Source organism: Ranitomeya variabilis, chromosome 6, assembly GCF_051348905.1.
Source record: "Ranitomeya variabilis isolate aRanVar5 chromosome 6, aRanVar5.hap1, whole genome shotgun sequence".
Lineage (NCBI taxonomy): Eukaryota > Metazoa > Chordata > Amphibia > Anura > Dendrobatidae > Ranitomeya > Ranitomeya variabilis.
In genome coordinates, this window is record NC_135237.1 from 117,598,112 (window position 1) to 117,620,726 (window position 22,615).

General features: G+C 41.8%; 1 protein-coding gene across 5 annotated transcripts in view; it reads right to left on the reverse strand.

Moving 5' to 3' along the window:
* The window catches only part of NEK10 (NIMA related kinase 10), a 407,343-nt gene that overhangs the window by 250,484 nt on the left and 134,244 nt on the right, over window positions 1-22,615 (reverse strand). For 4 of the 5 annotated variants that reach the window (XM_077268949.1, XM_077268946.1, XM_077268945.1 and 1 more), the window contains exons 10-14: window positions 18,113-18,192; window positions 15,871-15,957; window positions 9,983-10,207; window positions 8,279-8,418; window positions 6,896-6,957 (exon numbers count right to left, since the gene is read on the reverse strand). In XM_077268949.1, the coding sequence (XP_077125064.1) occupies window positions 6,896-6,957; window positions 8,279-8,418; window positions 9,983-10,207; window positions 15,871-15,957; window positions 18,113-18,192 (594 nt within the window). The remainder of the gene's footprint in view (window positions 1-6,895; window positions 6,958-8,278; window positions 8,419-9,982; window positions 10,208-15,870; window positions 15,958-18,112; window positions 18,193-22,615) is intronic. The other variant, XM_077268950.1, reaches the window with a different exon arrangement.

The window sequence follows — 22,615 nt, forward strand, 5'->3', positions numbered from 1 at the left end:
GGGGGATAAATAGGTTTCAACCTGGAGGGTGCCGAGATGTGACCGTCCAGGCTGAGAACCACTGGTTAATGAACTGCTGCAAGTGCAGCCCCAGTGACTAGCGGTGATGTCATCGAGGTTACTGCCGGTCAGTGAGGCTGCGTTCCCAGCTGGCAAATGAACTGCGGTGACCTCTGCACCTTGAGAAAAAGACTCCCAGTGCAGAGGCGAGTTCACTGAAGTGAAATTCTTACTGTGAACTGCGATGAACTTGCCTCTGCACTGTGAGATCTATACCCCCCAAGTTCCTTACCAGTGTGTTGTCTCACTTCTTTTTACATGTTTTTATATGTATTTTGCAATAAATAAAAATTGTTCGGCAGGCGCCGGAAAGGTCAAAGAGGCCCGGCGCCTGCGCACTACAGTACTTTGCTCTGCCCTCAACAGGGCAGACAAAGTACGCCTGCGCCGAAGCCGCGGCGTGAAGACCAGAAGAGGACGTCATGGAATGAAGATAGGAGGCGCCGGAGCGGACCTGAGACACCCATCGGACCGGACCACAGTGGGACCACCCCTGGGTGAGTATAATATAACCTCTTTTTCTCCTCTTTCAAGTAACATCGGAGGCTTATCTACAGCATTACAGAATGCTATAGATAAGCCCCTGATGACGGTGGGCTTACCTCATCATCGATTTTGGGGGTCACAGGTTCCCTTTAATGACAGAAAAACCCACAATGGTCACAGAAATAACTTAAATCTGACAAAAGTAATAATAAATTAAAAATCTATGAAAATGAACAAATGAAAGTCAGAAATTGGTTTTTAACCATGCTTCCACAGAATTAAAAAAAAAAAACCCTCATGAAATGGGACTGCACAGAAATGATAGTACCCTTAATTTACCGTATTTTCCTGCGTATAAGACAACTGGGCGTATAAGACGACCCCCCAACTTTTCCAGTTAAAATATAAAATCTTCTTAAAAGTCGGGGGTCTTCTTATACACTGTGTCGTCTTATAGGGCGAGTGACCAATGTGCATATGGTGGTGGGGAAGGGTCCCGATGATGAAAAAGAGGGGGCGTCTCACAGGGAAGGTGTAAGTGGAGTATCCCTCTATTACCTCATTGTGGCAGCGATGCTCTCTGTGCTGGGGGGGCGGCAGCTCCTCTTTGTGCAGCGTGGGGGCTATGTGCTGAGGGGCAGCGGCGGCGTATCTGTGTGCAGCATCGGGGCTCTGCCGGCATTTCAGATCTTGTCTCCCGAGATCTCGGGATGAGATCTGAATCTGAGCATGCGCCGCCCCCAGCGGCCATTTCCCTGGAGGCCACCGCATTGCAGCAATGGAGCTGCCGGTGCCTCCGGGCTTTGAGGAAATGCCGGCGGAGCCTCGACGCTGGCCAAAGATATGCCGCCTCCGCCCCCAGAACAGAGCCCCCACGCTGCACAAATAGGAGCCGCTGCCCCCAGAATAGAGACCCCACACTGCACAAAGAGGAGCCGCCGCGCCCCAGCACAGAGAGCATCACTGCCACAATGAGGTAATAGGGGGATACTCCACTTACACCTTCCCTGTGAGACGCCCCCTCTCTTGATCATTGGGACCACTCCCCCCACCACCACCATATGCACATTGGTCCGCACCCGCCCTATAAGACGACACCCGGCATATAAGACAACCCCCAACTTTTAAGAAGATTTTCAGGGGTTAAAAAGTCATCTTATACGCCGGAAAATACAGTAATATTTTGTTGCACAACCTTTTGAGGCAATCACTGCAATCAAACGATTCCGGTAACTGTCAATGAGACTTCTGCACCTCTCGACAGGTATTTTGGCCCACATGTGAAGAGCAAACTGCTTCAGTTGTCTCGTGTTTGAAGGTTGACTTTTCCAGATGGCATGTTTCAGCTCTTTCCAAAGATGCTCAATAGGATTTAGGTCAGGGCTCATAGAAGGCCACTTCACCCTTTCTTGGGTGTTTTTAACTGTGTGTTTTGGGTCATTATCCTGTTGCAAGACCCATGACCTGCGACTGCGACCAAGCTTTCTGATACTGGGCAGCAAATTTCTCTCTAGAATACCTTGACAGTCTTGAGATTTCATTGTACCCTGCACAGATTCTAGACACCCTGTGCCAGATGCAGCCCCAAACATAACAGAGCCTCCTCCATGTTTCACAGTAGTCCTTTTCTTGATATGCTTAATTTTTCTGTCTGTGAACACAGAGTTGATGTGCCTTGCCAAAAGTTCATTCCTGTCTCATCTGTCCATAGGACATTTTCCCAGAAGCTTTGTGGCTTGTTAACATATAGTTTGGCAAATTCCAGTCTGGCTTTTTTATGGTTTTTTTCAACAATGGTGTCTTCCTTGGTCATTTCCCATGAAATCCATTTTGGTTCGTACAATGTTATGACCCCAATGGCAGAGGGTCTCAGAAATAATGACTAAGTCTGCAAACACAAAAACCAGCTCATAGGGCAGTGGTAACTGGGCTGACCATATATCTAATCCTAGCACCACAAATAACAGCAGCCGGGGAACGTGCCTACGTTGATTCTAGACGTCTCGCGCCAGCCGGAGAACTAACTAACCCTAGAAGGGAAAAGAAAGACCTTTCTTGCCTCCAGAGAAAAGACCCCAAAAGTTGGATACAAGCCCCCAACAAATAATAACGGTGAGGTAAGAGGAAAAGACAAACGTAAGAATGAGCTAGGTATTTAGCAAAGAGAGGCCCACTAGCTAATAGCAGAATATAGTAAGATAACTTATATGGTCAGCAAAAACCCTATCAAAAATATCCACGCTGGAAATTCAAGAACCCCCGAACCGTCTAACGGCCCGGGGGGAGAACACCAGCCCCCTAGAGCTTCCAGCAAGGTCAGGAATCACATTTAGTACAAGCTGGACAAAAATGAGAGCAAGCAAATAACCCAAAAAAACAAAGAAGCAGGACTTAGCTTAATTTTGCACGAACCAGGACCAGCAGATAGGAGCAAACAGAAAGGATCTGATTACAACGATGCCAGGCACTGGACTAAGGATCCAGGAGGTTTATATAGCAACACCCCTGGACTAACGACCCAGGTGGGTGCAAACTGAGGGAAGAAAATCCCAGAGTCATATCACTAGAAACCACAAGAGGGAGCCAAAAAGTCTAATTCACAACAGTACAACGACGGATGGTGCAATCTGACAATGATGTTCCTTGAGCTTGATGTTCACCTTTAATCTGTTTAGAAGTTTTTCTGGGCTCTTTTGTTACCATTCGTATTATCAGTAGTGTTGAGCATTCCGATACCGCAAGTATCGGGTATCGGCCGATACTTGCGGTATCGGAATTCCGATACCGAGTTCCGATACTTTTGTGGTATCGGGAATCGGTATCGGATCCATATTACTGTGTAAAATAAAGAATTATAATAAAAAATATTGATATACTCACCTCTCCGGAGGCCCCTGGACATCACCGCTGGTAACCGGCAGCCTTCTTTGCTTAAAATGAGCGCGTTTAGGGCCTTCCATGACGTCACGGCTTCTGATTGGTCGCGTGCCGCTCATGTGACCGCCACGCGACCAATCACAAGCCGTGACGTCATGGAAGGCCCTAAACTCCTCATTCTAGGAATTTAGGACCTGAGAATGACGTCGCGGCTTGTGATTGGTCGCGTGGCGGTCACATGAGCGGCACGCGACCAATCAGAAGCCGTGACGTCATGGAAGGCCCTAAACGCGCTCATTTTAAGCAAAGAAGGCTGCCGGTTACCAGCGGTGATGTCCAGGGGCCTCCGGAGAGGTGAGTATATCAATATTTTTTTAATTTAATTCTTTATTTTACACATTAATATGGATCCCAGGGCCTGAAGGAGAGTTTCTTCTCCTTCAGACCCTGGGAACCATCAGGATACCTTCCGATACTTGGTGTCCCATTGACTTGTATTGGTATCGGGTATCGGTATCGGCGATATCCGATACTTTTCGGGTATCGGCCGATACTATCCGATACCGATACTTTCAAGTATCGGACGGTATCGCTCAACACTAATTATCAGTCTCTTTGATTTGTCATCAATTTTCTTCCTGTGGCCACGTCCAAGGAGGTTGGCTACAACCCATGGATCTTAAATTTCTGAACAATATGTGTAACTGTAGTCACAGGAACATCAAGCTGCTTGGAGATGGCTTTATCACTTTTACCTTTAACATGTTTGTCTCTAATTTTCTTTCTAATCTCCTGAGACAACTCTTTCCTTCGCTTCCTCAGGTCCATGTTGAGTGTGATACACATCATGTCACCAAACAGCACAGTGAGTATCTGTAGCCCTATATACAGGCCCACTCACTGATTCCAAGATTTTAGACACCTGTTATGCTAGTTAGTGGACACACCTTGATTTAACATGTCCCTTTTGTCACATTATTTTCAGGCTTACCATCATTTCTATCCAGGCCTATTTCATGAGTTTTATTTTTTGAAAAATTCTGTGGAAACATGGTTGAAAAGCAATTTCTGACTTTCATTTGTTCATTTTCATAGATCTTTTATTTATTATTACCTTTGACAGATTCAATCAATTTCTGTGACCATTGTGGGTTTTTCTGTCATTAATAGAGGGGTACCAACAATTTTGACCACGTGTGTAGGTGCTCTGGATGTGACAGAGCACTTTGCAAGCCTCTACCTCCCAGCTTGTTTCCCCACACCCCATCACCAACCACTTTAGCTTGATAGCCTAGCGTTTGGTTTACACATACTGTGTGCAATCTTTAAAAAAGAGGCTGATGATTAATCCAGAAAAAAAATTGAGAGGAAGAGGGTTAGGAAGTGCTCTATCACAGGCACTTTACACCACATTAACATATGAATTAAAACGCTAATGTCTAAGGAATACATAAAAGGATAAAAGATATAAAGGTTTTGAGGGATTTACATTTCAAAGATCTGCAAGCTCATATCTGTAGTTTGGGGAAAGGGTTACTCTTATTGACAGATTCCCTTTAATATAATACAGATTTCTCTACAGGGTTTACTACTAGTGATGAGCGAATATACTCGTTACTCGAGATTTCTCGAGCATGCTCGGGGGTCCTCCGAGTATTTTTTAGTGGTCGGAGATTTAGTTTTTCTTGCTGCAGCTGAATGATTTACATCTGTTAGCCAGCATAAATACATGTGGGGGTTGCCTGGTTGCTAGGGAATCCCCACATGTACTTATGCTGGCTAACAGATGTAAATCATTCAGCTGTGGCAAGAAAAACTAAATCTTTGAGCACTAAAAAATACTCGGAGGACCCCCGAGCATGCTCGAGAAATTGGAAATTATCATGTCAAATGTCTGTTTGGCATCACTATTCTGGCACCTGGAGGTGTGCTTTGTCTCTGGGGGGGGGAGGAATTGTCATGTTCCGTATGTTTTATTCTTTTATTTCTATGTGTTTTAGTGGTTTCATTTATAGAAAACAGCCCTCTTACAACCACAGTAATTCTTTGTGTAGGGGTGGAGAGAATGACGTGACACCTCTCTAGGGACCCCTGTTGTTCTAAATGTATGAAAATGTACTGTACTGTATGTGTTATCCTCTGGGAGGTTGCAGTTCCTGTTGTCAGGGGTGACAGGGTTAACTGCAGGGCTGGCCCATGGTTGGGGAAGAGTAATAAGGACCTGTGTGTTAGTTCCTGGGAGTTAGTTGTTATTGAGCTGGAGACAAGAAAGGACACCCTCAGAGGACAGCGATCATCATTGGGTGTGTCTATGGGAAAAGACCAGGAAAAGGGAGCACGTTTCAGCAAGAGATCTTCAAAAGTAGCGGTGTTCTTCCTTAAGCAGGCAAATTGGGCTACCTATAGCAAGAACACTTGAGGAACGTCTTTAGTGTTTACCAAACCTGGAATCTGCTGTTAGCAAGGCAGTGTCAGCTAGGCTGGGGTCACATTTAGTAAGGAGGTAGCGGGTGGACCTTTCTTACATAGTATTCAGGAAGTGTAGTTGGAGTGTAGTGGTCCCAGCAAAACACATCGACCTGTGTGGCACTATACTGGGAAGATGTCCTCAGCTTAAACTGCAGATCTAGAGTTCATCACAAGCTCTGTGTCGCCATCCAGAACCACTAACAATGTTCCACTGTATTGTGCAAAAGAGAACAGCAAGCATGTTTCCTGCTACCCTCTGTACATACATTTTATTGTTAATAAAAAGGATTTTATTTTTACAAAGTTCTCTGGTTTCCTCATTGTGCGTGTAAAGGGGTCCGATGCCGCACAAATTGTGGCAGAGCTGAAACTGAAGGTGTCCACAGCAACAACTCAATCACGCACACATAGGCCGGACCCCGTTTTTATGTAGTGTGCCATTGCGTGGAAGAGGAGTACCTCGCTCACGGCTACAGCCCTGCACCACTTTTCACTTTTATACCACTAATTTGTGTATTACTTCATGAGAATACGTGAGTCCTTGTTCCTGAGTGTAAACTAAATCTGTGCCTATATATAATTTCCATGGTTTTAATAATATTTCTGCTCATTCCAATTTAAAAAATAAATATTTTTCCCTGACAGGTGCGTATACACAGTCATTTCGATCTCTGTGCTAAAAATTAAGCTGAATAAAATTATATCATGAAACTATTCAGAATATTGGATCTATGAAAAGAAGAAAAAATAAAAGAGCTCTGTAAATCTAACAGATGCTGTGTTAACAAGTCCCAAAAAGTGTGAAACAGGTTGCTTCTAGTATTCTGTTTTTTTTGGAAATTTGTCATTGACTTTTATTGAAGGAAAGCCATTTGTAACTGTAAAAATGTCTGCTTGATAAAAAATGTTCTGCATTTTTAGAGAAGAGAAATGCATAATTTAAGACAAACGATTAAAACTTTCCAACCAGAAACCTTGCAGAGAAATATGGCTATGACTGTACCTGAACTACTTGATGAGCGTTTGTATCATTGAGCACAAGTTCAGTAAGCGCTGCACAGCAAGCTGGAACGAGAAAGAGAAGTTTTTGCTAATTTACATTCAGATTAGCTGCAATATGGCTTCGTATTTTGGTAGGGAGACAAAACACAAATTGCTTATGCAGCATTATGTTACAAAAATCGTTTAGGTCACTGATAGAGTTACAGTATGTTCACATGGAGTTTTTGAAAGTTAAATTTTTGGGCTGAAAAATCCACATTAAAAAATTACTTTGAAAACCTAAAACGCCAATGTATTAAACAGTTTGTGATAGAAATCTAACGTAAAGCTGCTTGAAATTTCACAATTTTTTTATGCAACTCCTAGTTGCGCAAAAAATTTACAACTTTTGGCATTTTTAAAAATCTGGTCATAGGTTTTTGATTTTTTTATGCTATGGAGCTTTTTTTTCAGCAGAAATGCCTCAAAGTTTGACATGTTTCTTTTTCCACATGAAAAAAATCACACGTACAGGAGCATGTGCACTAAAGGAGTACATTTCCATTGAAATGAATAGGAAGCTCACAGAATAGTTTTTGAAGCTTTCTTCATGTGGATTTTAGAGCCAAAGTTCTCAAAAATCTAAGTAAAAAACTCAATGTGAACATACTCTCAAACAGTAATGTCTAAAACAGCTAACCAGATATAGGATGAGTAGAGATAGATAATACTGTCTACCTTTAGCTATACAATACTTAAAAATTGTATACAATATCAAAACCATAAACTACTTTTGTATATTTTGCATATGTTATATCAACATAAAATGTTATATCAATATAAAACCATTAAAGTGTGGAACTATGGGTGAGGGGTTGCAATGGTTGCGGTTGTACCTTGTATTTGTAGCCTAGGGAGCCCAAAAGGTCCTACAACCTAGTATGATGTGAGAGGTCATTTACAGATATTCCACACAGTCCTAAAAGCTTTATGTTACACCTGTGCCAAAATAACACTGGAAATCCAGTCTACATTGTGAGATGGCAGGAGACCACTGAGACTAGTGGTTGTCTGCTGCGGACATATGTTGCAGAAGGTGCAGCAATGCTGGAGCCCTGGAAAAGTAGACTGGGGGGATTACGGAGAGGTGGAACTGGAGCACTAGGGGCTTCATCAAGTAAATAATGACTATTTTGTAATTTCTCAGCATTACATACCTGTCCATTTGTTTTTTTTATTCTGAAAAAGGACAACCAGAAAAGGTCACCTTCAAGATGACCAAAACTTCTCTCACCCAGATTTTCATTTTTTTCAACATTAGTTTTTGTAAATTATTTTACAAGCTGAAAACAAAGCCGTCTACTACCCATTGCTCTTTCAACATGTACATGACAAATAACGTTACCCGCTTGAAGTGAAAGGGTATTTTCTTGTATTTCTCTGGGGCTCAAGTCTTCAGATAAGTAAAGATGTCGAATTCGTCCTGCAGCGTTTGCACTTGACAAGCTCCCAATGGAGGAGCGATCAGAAACTAGATACTGTTCCCTGGAAGAATGTAAAAGTGATATATTACAAAGGTTATGATGTTCGGCAAGAGCATTTCTATGACAGTATGTAATGAATCACTGACCGATTCTGTGCAGATGTGAGACGTTAACATTTCTTATATTTTCACATTTGAAAAAAGTCAGAATTTCTGAGCCTAATTTGCTTTCAATCCATATTTGTAATGTTGTTTTGATAATTGTTTTAATAATAACATTTGAAATTATCTTTTGAATGTTTTTGATCTATACTCCTTGATAGTATGTTAGTTTTACATGAGAATCTCATTAAGTGAAAATAAATATTAAACAACAACCACAAGACAGATTTCATCCACCAAGGTATCACTGTAATCAGTATAACGGCTCAGACGTGACACTTAATCTTAATTTTATATTCAGGGGGCACTATGGCTTTAGTAAAGGGCTCTGCTGAAGAATATCAGAAGAACTGACAGTTTCTGTTTCAACAAACAGGCCACGCATCTCAGTTTTGTGCAAGAGGCTAACCCGGGTGTCACACTGAAAAGGTGTGCCTCTCTACTTTTCCAGGAGTGTCACAAAGCTGAGAAGATTGGAAACACTTGGTGAGTTAGGCTATGTTCACATGTCCAGTAGTGGTCTGTCAAAATGGACCCAGCGAGCAAAAAAACTGACCAGTTAGCAATGGGAGAACAGCGGATGGCTAATGGATCTGTTTTTTGCTTTCTGGATCCATTAGAAACAGAAAACAAATGGTGGGCTATTTAACTAATCTGTTTTCCAAAGACATCAAAATTCAACATTTAAAAAATGGATCTAGCAGATCAGTTTTGAAAAACGGACTAAAAAGTTGTATGTGCACAACTTTTTTGACAACTAATTTCTGCTGGATCCGTTCTAACCGATCACTACTGGACTTATCAACAAAGCCTAACTGCACTCAAAACTCTTGTCATTTCATAGAAACATTTCAAAACATTTAATCAGTAGCATTCTATGTGCTAATCCAAAGCTGTTCCTCCAGAACAGTAGGTGAGCAATCTATGAGCTATTCCCAGTCAAAGAGGACAGCAGTGCTTGGCTGAGTGATTCGACCTCCAAGTCTTCATTCAAACGTCCGTGTTTAAACACATACATGAAAAAATTGTATCATTGTCATCAGTGTTTGGTCAGTGTGTCATCAGTGTTTTTCACAGATGGATAAATAAATTATAAAGCTTCTCCTATCCTTTGCAAAGTTCAACATGAATAGCACATGGACAGTACTATGATGCCATCCGTGTACTGTACGTGTTTTTCATGGACCACAGGCTTGGCACTTTTCATCCGGGATACCAGAGAAAAATGGGCATGTCTCCGTGAGTTTTGTATAGACAAACAGTTCAGGAAAAAGCACAGACATGTGACTATCTTCATAGACTTTAATAGATGTGTTCTAGCCGTGCAACATGGATACCTGGATGGAGCTTTAGTCAAAGTTTTGTGAAAAATGTTACCGTTTAAAGAGGATATGTCAGTTCCCAAAATATGTACATTCACACTTTTTGACAATTTGTCATTTCTGGAATTAATACTGCTTATACCCTTTTAAAATATGAAGCAGCTGTTTGATTCCTCCCCACGTCCGAATTTCCACACTGATTTCTGGATCTTCACAGATCTGAACCAAAATCCAGACAACGCTCCATAGCAGCTTTAGGTGGTCAGAGTGAAGCAAACTAAGCAAAGTGGGAACACCATCGTAAATCTTCACTTGTTCCTTAACGTCAGACTCTGAACATAGAAGACGTAGGAGCTCTGCTGAAAGCCTGCAGATTAAACAAATATATTCATCATGTTTTGATTTTAAATTTACTTTGTGTGTGGCCTCAAAAGTAAAAATAATGTTACACTGTAAGTAGTGTTTGTATTCATTGATTTTTTTTACTGCTATTTGCTATTACAAGAAAGATAAACGTGAAATAAAATGTAATATGGGTGTAATTGGTCTATGGTAGTGTGAGGACTCGCAAAGGTTCAGAAAGCAATGCTAGCCAGCAATCAGAGCAAACCTCAAATTGTCCTCCACCCCCTTCTTGCCAGGCTTGTCTTTCTGTCAGACAAGCCGCACCCTTAAGTAGTAGTTATTTGGTGAAGTGTCATCTTCACCTCCATCATCGTCATACTCCTCTACTGATCTTGGTACTCTAAGTACAACTCCTCCTCGCCTATCGAAACAACATATATCCGTGGCCAATTGTATGGCAAGGAAACAACTGGACGCTTCCAATCATTCTCTGGTTTGTCAACTATACTTACGTTCCCTACCTTACCAGCTTGTGGATTTTTCTGCATTTCGAGTAATGGTGGCGTGCACTCAGCCTTGCTGGAGTTACAAAGATACCATTATTTCTCATAGAAAGGGGTGTCAACCCCCTATTTTCATGTGTAGGTGAACGTAGGCTGCTTTCTGGACTTGCCTTTGAGCTCCACAGTGCAATGCACTATAGATTCTTGTTGCAACAACTGTGGTCAGGGACAATGAATGAGTTTTCATTTAATGTTTTCAGTGTCAGCAATGCATCACCGAATCTGGGACAGGTGATGATGTCTCCGTGACTAGGAGCTATGTCTGTTTCCACCATCAGGTAGCGGTTATCTATCTCCTCCTACATCTCCTCCGGATCCTGCTTAACTTACATGACCTCATCACCAACTTAAAAACACGGCATATCAAGGATTCCACACAGCACCCTCATTCTTTTTGCTCATGCAAGGCAAAGTGCTGCCAAGCAGTTTTACAGGTAACATGCCTGGAGGAGAAAAGCCACAAGTAGGAAGAGTTGCTGCTGTGCATCAAGAGGCAACAAGCCCTCCGGCTGGCTCCCTGTGAACTGCAAATTGGAATTGTCATCAGCAATGCGCGGAACATTTTGGATGTTTTACGGACAAGCAAAATAATCCATGCTCCATGCATTACCCACATCCTGAATTTAATAGTGCAAGATTTATTGAGCAAATATATATGCTTGCGAAACGTAGTGGACAGCGTAAAGTAATGACAGATTACATCTTGCAACAGTCAAACAGGAGCATGGGTTACTTTGAGATCTGACCTTGTCAGGTAATGTGAGATGCACGTTGCCTACTGAAGACCTATGAGGAGGCAACAAAATTTGTCTATAGGAACACATGGAATAAGCAATGCAATCTTGCTATTAATTGTAGTCATATTTACACCGACTAACATGCAAGAGGGGAATCGAGGAAGAATACCAATTTGCACCTGTTCAGCACTACCCTGTGTCTGTTATGGACCCTAAAGGTTCATATCACATGCTGCAAGATTTGGAGGACAAAGAGAAGGAGGAGGAGAAGTTGGAAGTGGAGGAAATAGATTTGACATCGACAGGGGATGAAGCAGACAGTCAGAGTGAAAATGGCCATGATTACAAAGCTGGCCATGACAACCAACCATCGCAGTGGGATTACAATAATGAAACAATGGGGTCATGCCGGTGTGCATGGCAAGTGTATGCTGCAATGATTATGGGAGGACAGGCGAATTGTTATCATGAAGCAAAGTGATGACACCTGGATAGCCACACTTTCAGACCCTTGCTGTGAAATGGGGGAATTTTTTTCCAATTTCCAAAATGAAGGCAAATTGACTTAGTACCAGGATAACCTCTGTTACCTGCTCTGCAAAACTTTAGCTGAACAAATAACTGCCACCCCTAGTGACCGGCATGCCCTCTGCGATCCATTCAGACACAATGTTCCCCTGCCTGTGCCAGTGTTACGGCTCCAACAAGTAGTGAGGCAGCAGTAGCAACACCTACAGTATTTTTGACATTAAGGATGAGATGTCTTTTCTGAAATTGCAACAACCTAGCACACTTCAGCAATCACAGACGCACCATCTGAACAACCAGGTTAAGTAATACCTAGACTGTGTTCTTTCTCAGGCAGATACACTGAGCATGCCAACCACATACCTCCTGGCTGCCCACTGTGTTTCATAGTGATTGACAATACAGCTGTTGCCGGGGTAGCCATTGTTCCACTAAACTTCCAAGCATCTCCTTGCCTGCCCCATCTAATCTCTGTTCTGCTCCAGCCCTAGCCACATACCTCCTGGCTGCCAATATGTTTCGTAATGCTTGACTGTACTACTGATGTTTGGAAACACACTTTCATGGTTTTGAACCCTCAAGAAACAGCTCTGAAAATAGGACTACATTTTGAAAAGGCTTTATGACAACAATCTAGAACTTTTTCGCGTTCAAAACAATGCAACTATTTTTTTAGGTGGGCTCATGGTACTAGACAAACTGTCAGTGAAGGTGCAGGAACCAAATGGAGGAGGACAAAAGAATGTAGGAGGGCGAGGAGGGAGTGGTGATGAGAGCCCAACAGTCAGGAGATGAAGAGGATAATGATCCCCTCTCTATTGTCCATGGTTGATGGGAGCAGACAGAGGAAGCAAGCTTGAGTGTTACCTTGCCACCAACACACCATGGACTTGGACCTCATGGAAGAACCTGACAAATGAGCGCCTTCTTGCTGCACTATCTGCAACATGCTGCCTATTCTTAGGGTTAGAAATATTGCTGACTACTAGGTTGCCACTCTGTTAGATCCACGGTACAAGAGTAAATGTTGCCAGATTTTTCCCCCACTGGAAAGGGACGTATGCATGCTGGAGTATCAAAACACGCTTATAGACAATCGTAAGAGTGGTTTTCCCCAAGACAGCAGTGAGACACACAGTGTACATCGCAGTTATAGATTTGATCCCTAGGAATGACTAGTAATCAAGATAAAAACATTGGCAGCAGCAGCAGTGTAAGTAGCAGAAGCAATTTCTGTGAGTCGCTTCACACATTTTTTAGACCAGCCCATGCGCCAGCAGAACAGAATACAAGTCTGACACGTTATGAATGACTAGAGAGGATGGTGCAGGAGAATTTCAAGCTCAATATCAATGTCACCAGGGTAAGTTTGGATCCTTTTGCATTTTGGTCTTCAAAAGTGGAAATGTGGCCTGAGCCTGCCTATCACGCATTGGAGGTTTTGTCATGCCTGGCAGCCAACGTTCTCTCAGAACGTGTCTTCAGCTGGTGGTGTTCTGACGGATAAGCACATCCGGCTGTCCCCCGATAGTGTAGACTGTCTAACTTTCATCAAGATGAACAAGGTATGGATCTTTAATGAATTTTGCACCCCAGTCGCAGACTGGGCAGACTAAGTGATGGTGTAGTTTTTAATGTGCTGCATTGATCTTGCGTTATTGCAGTCTGTGATACCTTTGTCGTGGCTTATGTGTCTGCTGTTGCTACTGCTGCTGATGTTACAAAACAATTTTTTGAAATGTGGAGACTCCAAGTTGAGTCTCTGTCTGGTAGGTTGCCTGTAGTGGAAGGGGTGTTAGAGCCCCACTATACTATTTCTACTCTGGGAAAATTGATACCACTTTAGTGGTGTGTTTCAATATTTTTTGAAATGTGGAAACTCCAAGTTGATTCTCCATCTGGCGGGTTGCCTGTAGTGGAAGGGGTGTCAGAGCTCAATTACACTATTTCTACTCTTTGAAAATTGATGGCACTTTAGTGGTGTGTGGCAATAATTTTGGGTCTCCTTCATGTGTGTTGCCTGTAGCAGTAGGGCTCCCAGATAGGCAGACCTGTACTAACATTCAGTCAACTACCTGTGTTACTATCCTTAAATGTTTCTAAGAAAAGTAGTCTACAAAGCTGATATTTGTGCCACCTGAGTGTGTCAAAGCAAAAAAAAAGTTTGAGATGTTGCATGAGGTATCAGGGCTCCCAACACAGCAGTTTTATACTAGTCACTCACCCACCTCATCTTAATTTAAACTTAAATTCAAATCTGTAAATGCTGGCCAGACCCTGATACCTCTTGCATGGCCCATGGCTGACTGCTGCTGTGCCATTTTCAAATTTCTACTATGGGTCAATTGATCAGTCAACTGTCTTTGTTAGTTGTTAGTATCTTTGATTTTTTTCTACCAATAGTAGTCTTCGAAACTTATGTTTGTGGCACCTGAGTGTGGCTGATCAAAAAAGCTATTTGAGCTGTTGCATGAGGTATCAGGGTTCCCAGCGCAGCAGGCTTACACCAATCCCTCACCCACATCATCTGAATTTGAACTTAAATTCAAAGCTCGAAATGCTGGCCCAGACCCTGATATCTCATGCATGGCCCATGGTTGACTGCTGTTGTGCCATTATCAAATTTCTACTGTGGGTCAATTGATGCCACTTTTCCTGGTGTCTGCCCCTAATCTTTGGAAATGTTTGGACATTAAGTTGGGTCTCTTTCATGTGTGTTGCCTGAATTTTGCAGGGCTCTCAGAGTACCAGGCCTATGCCTGTTACTGATCCACCTAACCAATGTTTAACCTAGAAATGCTGGTCCAAGCCCTGTCCCAGGCCCTCTCCCATGTATCCATGCTGCACAGTAATACTATTTGTACTCTGGGTCGATTGATGGCACTTTTTCAGGTGTCTGCCCCTAATTTGAGCTGTTATGGCAGCTATTTGACACCCCCCCCCCATCCTTAAAGGTGTTGTCTATGCATTTGCAATGTCACCTTTTTGAAAGTTGTCAAGTTTGAAAATGAAATGTTCCTTTTGTCAACAAGAGTCATTCTGCCATTGACTTTCAATATAAGTACATCAGCCTCATCGGGTCTAGGAGACTTATTTTTAATGTATAAAATTTGAATTGAAAAATTGGATGATAGATCTGTTTTAATATTTACTAGTCTTTAAATATCTCCCATGACAACTAACACCAACTGAGGGTAGGAAGATTTAAAAAATGACACTTAGCATCAGGTTCTTTAAAGTATATCAACCAATCAGCTAATACTAGTGAGGGAACCTGTGAGTAGCCACACAGTTTTCCTGAAGCATTACATGGAATGAATGATCTACAATAAATATCAGGACAGTTCAGAGTTCTTCAGTTCAGAAGCTGCAAACTCATTCCCGTATAAGGGGTTATAAGAACCTGAATTTAAGAAAAAATAAATTTTAACTTTTATGGAAATAATTTTTGCTGTCAATAAAGGAGTTGTCTGATACTAAAATATTATTTTAGGCAAGCATGATTTAAAAGCAATAAACCAAGGCAATGTCTCTTGCAGTCAGAAGTAAATAGGACCACTGCAGCCTGTGATTGACTGCAGCGGTCATTTGACTAGAAGAGCACATGATCAGAGAAACATCTAATGAAGCACTTTTCCAGTCACCTGAATGATGCAGCCAAACACGGGTTTTTAGTGGTCCGGTTGACTTTCATATGGAGCGGACATTGCTTCTGGAGCCGGCATAGACCTGCAGAGCTGTTTTCACTAGATCCACAACGATGCTGGAAGGCGAGTATGCCTCCGCTTATGGTTTAAATAACCATGCATGCAAAAAATGAATATTATTTAAATATTCAACAACCTGTTTAAGCTCACCTTTTGGAAAGCAGATCATATTCTTGCAGTATCATCATCAGATTTTCCACGATACTGAGTTCACTAATTGCAGTTCTGCATTCTGGGCTGAAAAAAAAAATGCTTCATATAAAAGTGCATTTAACGCGACAATATTTCCACAGTTTTGCAGTGGCTATCAGTCATTACATATACAGTATATGTATAGTTGGTCATAGACAGAAGACTTGGATCAGTCAGCGGAGGAACATCAGACTATATTCTTAGTTGATTGACCCATAACTACAGATTAAGGACAAATAATAACTTTAAGTTGGCACATTTTAAGACTTACATTGTTGTTGCCTTCTTCATATTATAACACACATTTCTTGCGTATTGGATACAGAGCAAACCAAGCCGCGACCCATGAGCCATATAAGGGCCTTTGGCTGTTCCTGTCTAGCCCGCGGAAAAGGATAGTGAATAGGTTGGAAATATTGGCATACGGCAAGTGGTATCATACTGTTTAGGGATCTGTGGGACATCATACTTTGAGGGGGGAGCTGTGGAGGCATCAAACTGTGTGGACAAACTGCTGGAGCTATCATACTGTATGGGAGGCTGGGGAGACATCTCATTGTGAGATTGATGCATACTGTGTGGGTGGCAACTTTGTGAGAGGATACTACAGGCCATCATACTATGTGTGTGGGAGTTTGTGGTGACATCATACTTTTGGGGGGGCCTGTGATGGCATCATACTGTGTAAGAGACTGTGTTGGCATCATACTTTGTGTGTGCACGGTGGGACTGTGGTGGCCATGGTACTGTGTGGGGCTGAGGGGCCATTATACTATGCAGTGGACTGAGAGGTCATCCTATTGTGTGGAGGGTCTGTGGGAACATTATAACGTATATCGCAGCGTGTGGACCATCATACCGTGTGTGAGGGAGAATGTGGTGGCATCAAACTGTGTGTGGGGGAAGACTCTGAAGGCATCCTACTGTATGGGTGGAATCATACTGTGAGGGGTGTACTCACTTTTGCGATATACTGTATAGAGACCTTAAGTGCTAGAAGAGCAGAATCACCTCTCAAGTGACCCAATTTTGGAGATTAGACCCCTCTAGGAATTTATCCACACAAGTGTAGGAACGATTTTGACTCCATGGGTGTTTTCCACAAGCAGCAGTGGATATTGCCAAGCGAAAATTGCAAATCTGCCAGTGTAGTGCCCAATACAATGCAGTGCCCGGTACATTATGCTTAGCTGGTGCTTCTGGAGACATGCACTTGTAAATTAAGTGGGCTAAGGGAGAGGCAACAGGGCTCATTGGGGTGAGTACAGGCCCCTATTTAGCCTCACTCCTGAATTTTGCTAAATAAATATGTCTACTGAAGGCGGCTAGTTATTAAAGATATTTTTTCTAGCATAAGCATTGTATCCACATCTTTGCCCAAGATGACCCAAGCAGTCTGTTTATTGCACTATTTTTACACTTTATGCGCCAATTGGGTATTTTTCAGCAGCACGCAGGAATAGAGTTACTAAGTGTTTAAATATTTTTCTTACTACAAGGGTATATCTCCGGGATTGGACTATCATCACCTGCTTAATAGGTTTATACTCTTATATCTTGTCGTGTTTTCTATAGAGAGTTTTTGTGAGGATTTGTTTTGTTTAGTCCTTTTAAATTACCAATAAAAGTTATATTTTATAGGTTCATATCATCTTTCTCTTTTTAGAGACAATTTGCATACAATGGCTCTAAAAATGTTCTTGTTTAGATATTTAAATACTTTTTGTCCTTTTTTATGCAATACATGAAGCTAATTGTTTAAGGCATTTTTATAACCCTTTTATATTTGGGGGGGAAAAAAACTTTTTTATTTCTTTTATGTCCACAGAGGACAGCTTTTTTCAACAGAGGTGGGCTGGATTGAAAGTGTCTTTTTTTTAGCTTTTTTTCTTACCTTACTATTTTTTTTCATTTATTTCAACGATGTGCACCCTAAAAAGTCTTAAAAAACCTTTAGAAGGCAGTTGAACTTATTATGTATAAAGTCTATGGGCAGGCAGGAATTGGTTGGGCTCAGCCCTGCACAAAAGCCCTGATCTCTCAAGTGGCCCCTTAGGAAAATGAATTACCATCACCTAATAAAGATTATTTCAAGCTGCTCAGTAATCTTGCAAAGAGATGCATTAGAAAAAAAATAAGCAAAATAAATATTCATTTGGGAGTGTCAAGGAGTCAGACTCATTTCATACCAATAACTCACCTCTCGGCCAAACTTGTAAGAGCAAGAAGAGCGCCGAGTAACACGTTACTGTCTCTGGCAGCGAGGAGTCTCAGAAGGGTCTAAAAGTACAAAAAATATCAATTATTGTGCATGAGCGACTATCACATTCAGTGGTCAAGTGATGGTTATCTTCAAAAGCTCCATGCTGCGATCCATGAGCACATAGATAGCTGAAGTAAATTTAGGTACCCCTGTCATTTTCCCTGCTGCACTATATAATTTTAACAATATATACAAAGAAGGGTGACCTGCTCATGAGTTAATCTTAATAAAATCCCTTAAACGTTTGGAATCAGTGACAGTTAGGCATTTTTGACAATGTGTTTTTTCTTTCACTTTTTTTTTTTCGGCAACATAGTCGTATGATGTCTTTTTTCGGGACTTACCATATTTGTAATTTTCTTACACTTAAGCTTTTTTTTACAAAACTACAAACTCCTCAAGGGAACTTCAATATGTGATCTTTTGATTGCATTAATACTCTGCATTACTTATGTAGCAAGGTGCATTATCTAGAACCTGTCAATCTTTGACTGACAGTAATCCTTTGGCTGGATCTCATAGGCTGAGATTTATGTCAGACATGGAGAACAGACAGTGTTAGGCCTGCTGGTTGCCTTAGCAACTAGCAACCATCAACCCCAATACCCCCACCCTGAGATCGTGCTGTAGAGGTACTGATAGGATGACAGAGGGAGAGATCTTCATCTGTCAGAAACCTCACATGCCACTATCACTATTTACTTAGGCATCTGAGTGGTAGAAGTACTAGGATCAGAGCTAGACAATGTCCCGGTACACACATCAAGAACATAGGTGTGTGTATAACAGCCTGCTCCTGCTGCTGATGATACACGCACAACTCTTGTGCCTGTGCCATTTCAGAGGAGTAACTGCACGGTGGATTGCGGTAAACTACGTGCAATCCAGATATACAGTCATGATGACACTTTGTGGTAAGGAGTTGAGCACTAGGCCATTTTGGATTAAATTGGAAAGTGTGATCAGAAAATTACCCACTATTTAAATCAAGTTTATATGTAAATAATATTTTTCAAGAATACTTTATTTTCCATGTCAGTATCTTGATTAGAAAACAAGCAGATTTCACACTGGCCATTGTGCTTTACAACAAGCTGATACTAACTGTGCAGAGATCACCTCTCCATGGTTTTATCTTTATCATGAATGGCAGAAATATAATGAAAGTTACACCTACAGTATATATAAACAACATATATAAAAAGGCCGTGGTCACAGCTAACTATCCCCATATTGCCACCAGCCAAAAGGAAATACAGTGTTCCAATTCTACTTTAGTTGGTAAATGCCTTATCCAGCTCATGTTCTCCCACCTTGAGTTAGGAGACTGAGTTTTAACAATTAGGTAGTAGTTAGTAGTAGAAGTGTCTTGTCCTTATCTAGTCCTAGAAATCATCTTTAATTAAAATCTATTGCTTGGAAACCTTAAAGAGGTATCCGGAACCTAAGAATTAATACCCAATCTCTATTATAGGTCATCAATATGAGATTAGTGGGGGTCCGACAGCCGGCACACCCACTGATCAGCTCAAGACTGCTTCAGGAGTGGCCAGAATTAAGCTTTGTATGAGGCGAAACCCTGTGCATTGCTTAGTGGCTGCTACCAATTACTGCACTCTTTCTTCTATCCAAATGTTAAGTACTGCACTTTATCTCATAGTCAAGTGAATGGAAGACAAATTACAGTACCTGGCAGCAGGCACTAATCAATGTACAGGGCTGCTGTGTTCTGCCACATAAAAAGCGAGGTTCCCGCTGCTGCCAGAGCAGTTTTCAGTGGATCAGTGTGGTGCCAGGTGTTGGGCCCCCACCGATCTCATATTGCCGACCTATCTTATGGATAAGTCATCAACTGTGTGCCTGTCGTTTGATGTGGCTTTTGAGAATGAGTGGCCATGTGATTATATGAGGAATAATGCTATATCTGTTCACCATATGCCCTATTTTCTGCAGGCTCCATCAATGCTTTTCAGTTGTCTCTAGACTAGTGGGTGGAGACTTGCTGAAACGATGTCCTCCATACACCGTATATTTCTGCTCTCCTGCCTCTATGCAACATATGCTCATAGGCAGTATTAGCAAGTTGGGCAGTATACATCAGTACTGAGCAGTGTACATGTGAATTCAGCTCTGCTATCACAGATAATACTCAATAGATAGCAGCTGTCCTGTCTATGTGAGTCTCCCTCACTCTGCTCCTCCCTTCTAAATAGCTGTCTGGCTACACGGTACAGGCAGGAAGAAGCAATGATTATCAGATTTGCTTTCTGAGTAGACAATGTTGATATATGCAGCTGTTTAGCTGGACTATGGCAGAGAACCGATAATGAGCAGTTCTTCCCATAAGTGACTGCTGGCTTTGACTGTGTATCCAGTCAGCTATTTAGAATTACACTGTCAGATGGGGGTATGGGCAGTACAAGCCAGATGTCAGTCAAAACTCATAATCGGTTCTCTGTGACAGGACAGAGACAGCTGTATAGGACAATACTGTCCATTTCCATCATGTAAAGAGAGCTTCGTGCTGGGCAGTGTTATGAGCGCTACTCACAGAGGGTTATGTACGCTCCTCACAGCACATATACCCCATTTACTAAAGAATATACATCAGAAAATGCTCGACCAAAACAAGCCTGCTACTGGAGGAGCTATAGAGTTAGCAATCTGTAATAGGAAAAGGATGCAATTCTGAAAATTGTATTTGAAAAGTTTATTGTTTGTCAAAAATGTTTTACATAGAATAAATTCACTGGTAAGTGATTAAACCCCTTTAAAGTAACTATAGCACTATGATGTACATCAGAGGTGAGGAACCTCGGGCCCCTTTACTCCGGCCCCTGGGCAGATTCACGGGCACTATAGTGCTCAGGCCAGCAACACAGTTTTGCCATTCACCTGCCCTTTATTTCCTTCTTGCTCTACCAGCACGCACACACAGCGTTCACTAATGTACGCTGTGGTGCATGCAAGGAAGGAGTGCCAGCATTTGGACATACCTTGGAGACAGAGTTAGAGCATGAGGCACTCCCATCCCATAGGTAAAGATAGCAGCACCAGCCACAGTGTATCCTGTGATGCATATGCTATAGCCCCAACGTCTCCTATTGTATATATTCCCTCCTCAGAGTCTCCTATGTGATGTATATGGTGTAGCTCCAGTGTCTACTATGTGATGTATATGCTTTAGTCCCCGTGGTGACTCTTACGTGATGTATACAGAGGGCAAAATAAGTATTGAACACGTCACCAATTTTCTAAGTAAGTTTCTAAAGGTGCTACTGACATGAAATTATCACCATTTGTCGGTAACAACCCATCCAATCCACACAGGCAAAGAAATCAAATCATAGATGTCCATAAATTACGTGTAATAATGATAAATGACACGGGAAAAAGTATTGCATGCGTTTACTGAAATGTAGCTAATACTTCATACAGAAGCCTTTGTTGACAATGACAGCTTCAATGTGCCTCCTGTATGGAGAAACTAGGAGCGATGCTTGCGACTTCTATGAACTCTGAGCTTAAGTTCCTTCCATACATCTTCTGTTGGATTTAGCTTGGGTGATTGGCTGGGCCAGCAATAAAGTCTTGCATAGTGAGTGTGCATACAGGCCATGGAGGTTCAGTGCATCACTTATGATTTCCTTTGAAAAAATTGTACCTGCTGATTCCAGGTCTTTCTGTAGCTCTCCGCAGGTGGTCCTTGGCTCTTGGACAACTCTTCTAATAATTCTTTTCATGCCTCTGTCTGAAATCTTGAGACAATTTGTTTGACACCTTGGTGATGAGACACCTTGTTATAGGCCATCAGTTGAACCAGCTGATATTATTTTTCACTAAGTTTCGGGATTGCTTACTAATTACTAATAGATTTTAACTGGTGTCATGACTTTCCATGGCTTTCTGAACCTGTCTTTCATCATGTGTTCAATACTTTTTCCCTGTGTCATTTCTCATTATTACACATAATTTGATGTATGGACATCTATGTCTTGATTTTTTTTGCCTGTGTGGATTGGATGAGTTGTTACTGACATCTGGTGAGAATATCATGTCAATAGCACCTTTAGAAATATATTTACTTAGAAAATTGGTGATGTGTTCAATACTTATTTCACTCACTTTATGCTCCAGCCTGTGTCTCCTTTGTGATATATATGATGCAGCCACGGTATCTTCCATGTGATGTATATGCTGCAGCCCCAGTGTCTCCTATGTCATGTATATATAGCAGTCTAGGTGTCTCCTTTGTTGTGTATATACAGCAATCTCAGTGTCTTCTATGTTGTGCACACAACAGTCTCCGTGCCTCCTTTGTGATGTATACACAGCAGTGTGAGTGTCTCCTATGTGATGTATACAGCAGTTTTGGTGTGTCCTATATGATGTACAGTATATACAACAGATTTGGTATTTTCTATGTGATGTATATACAGC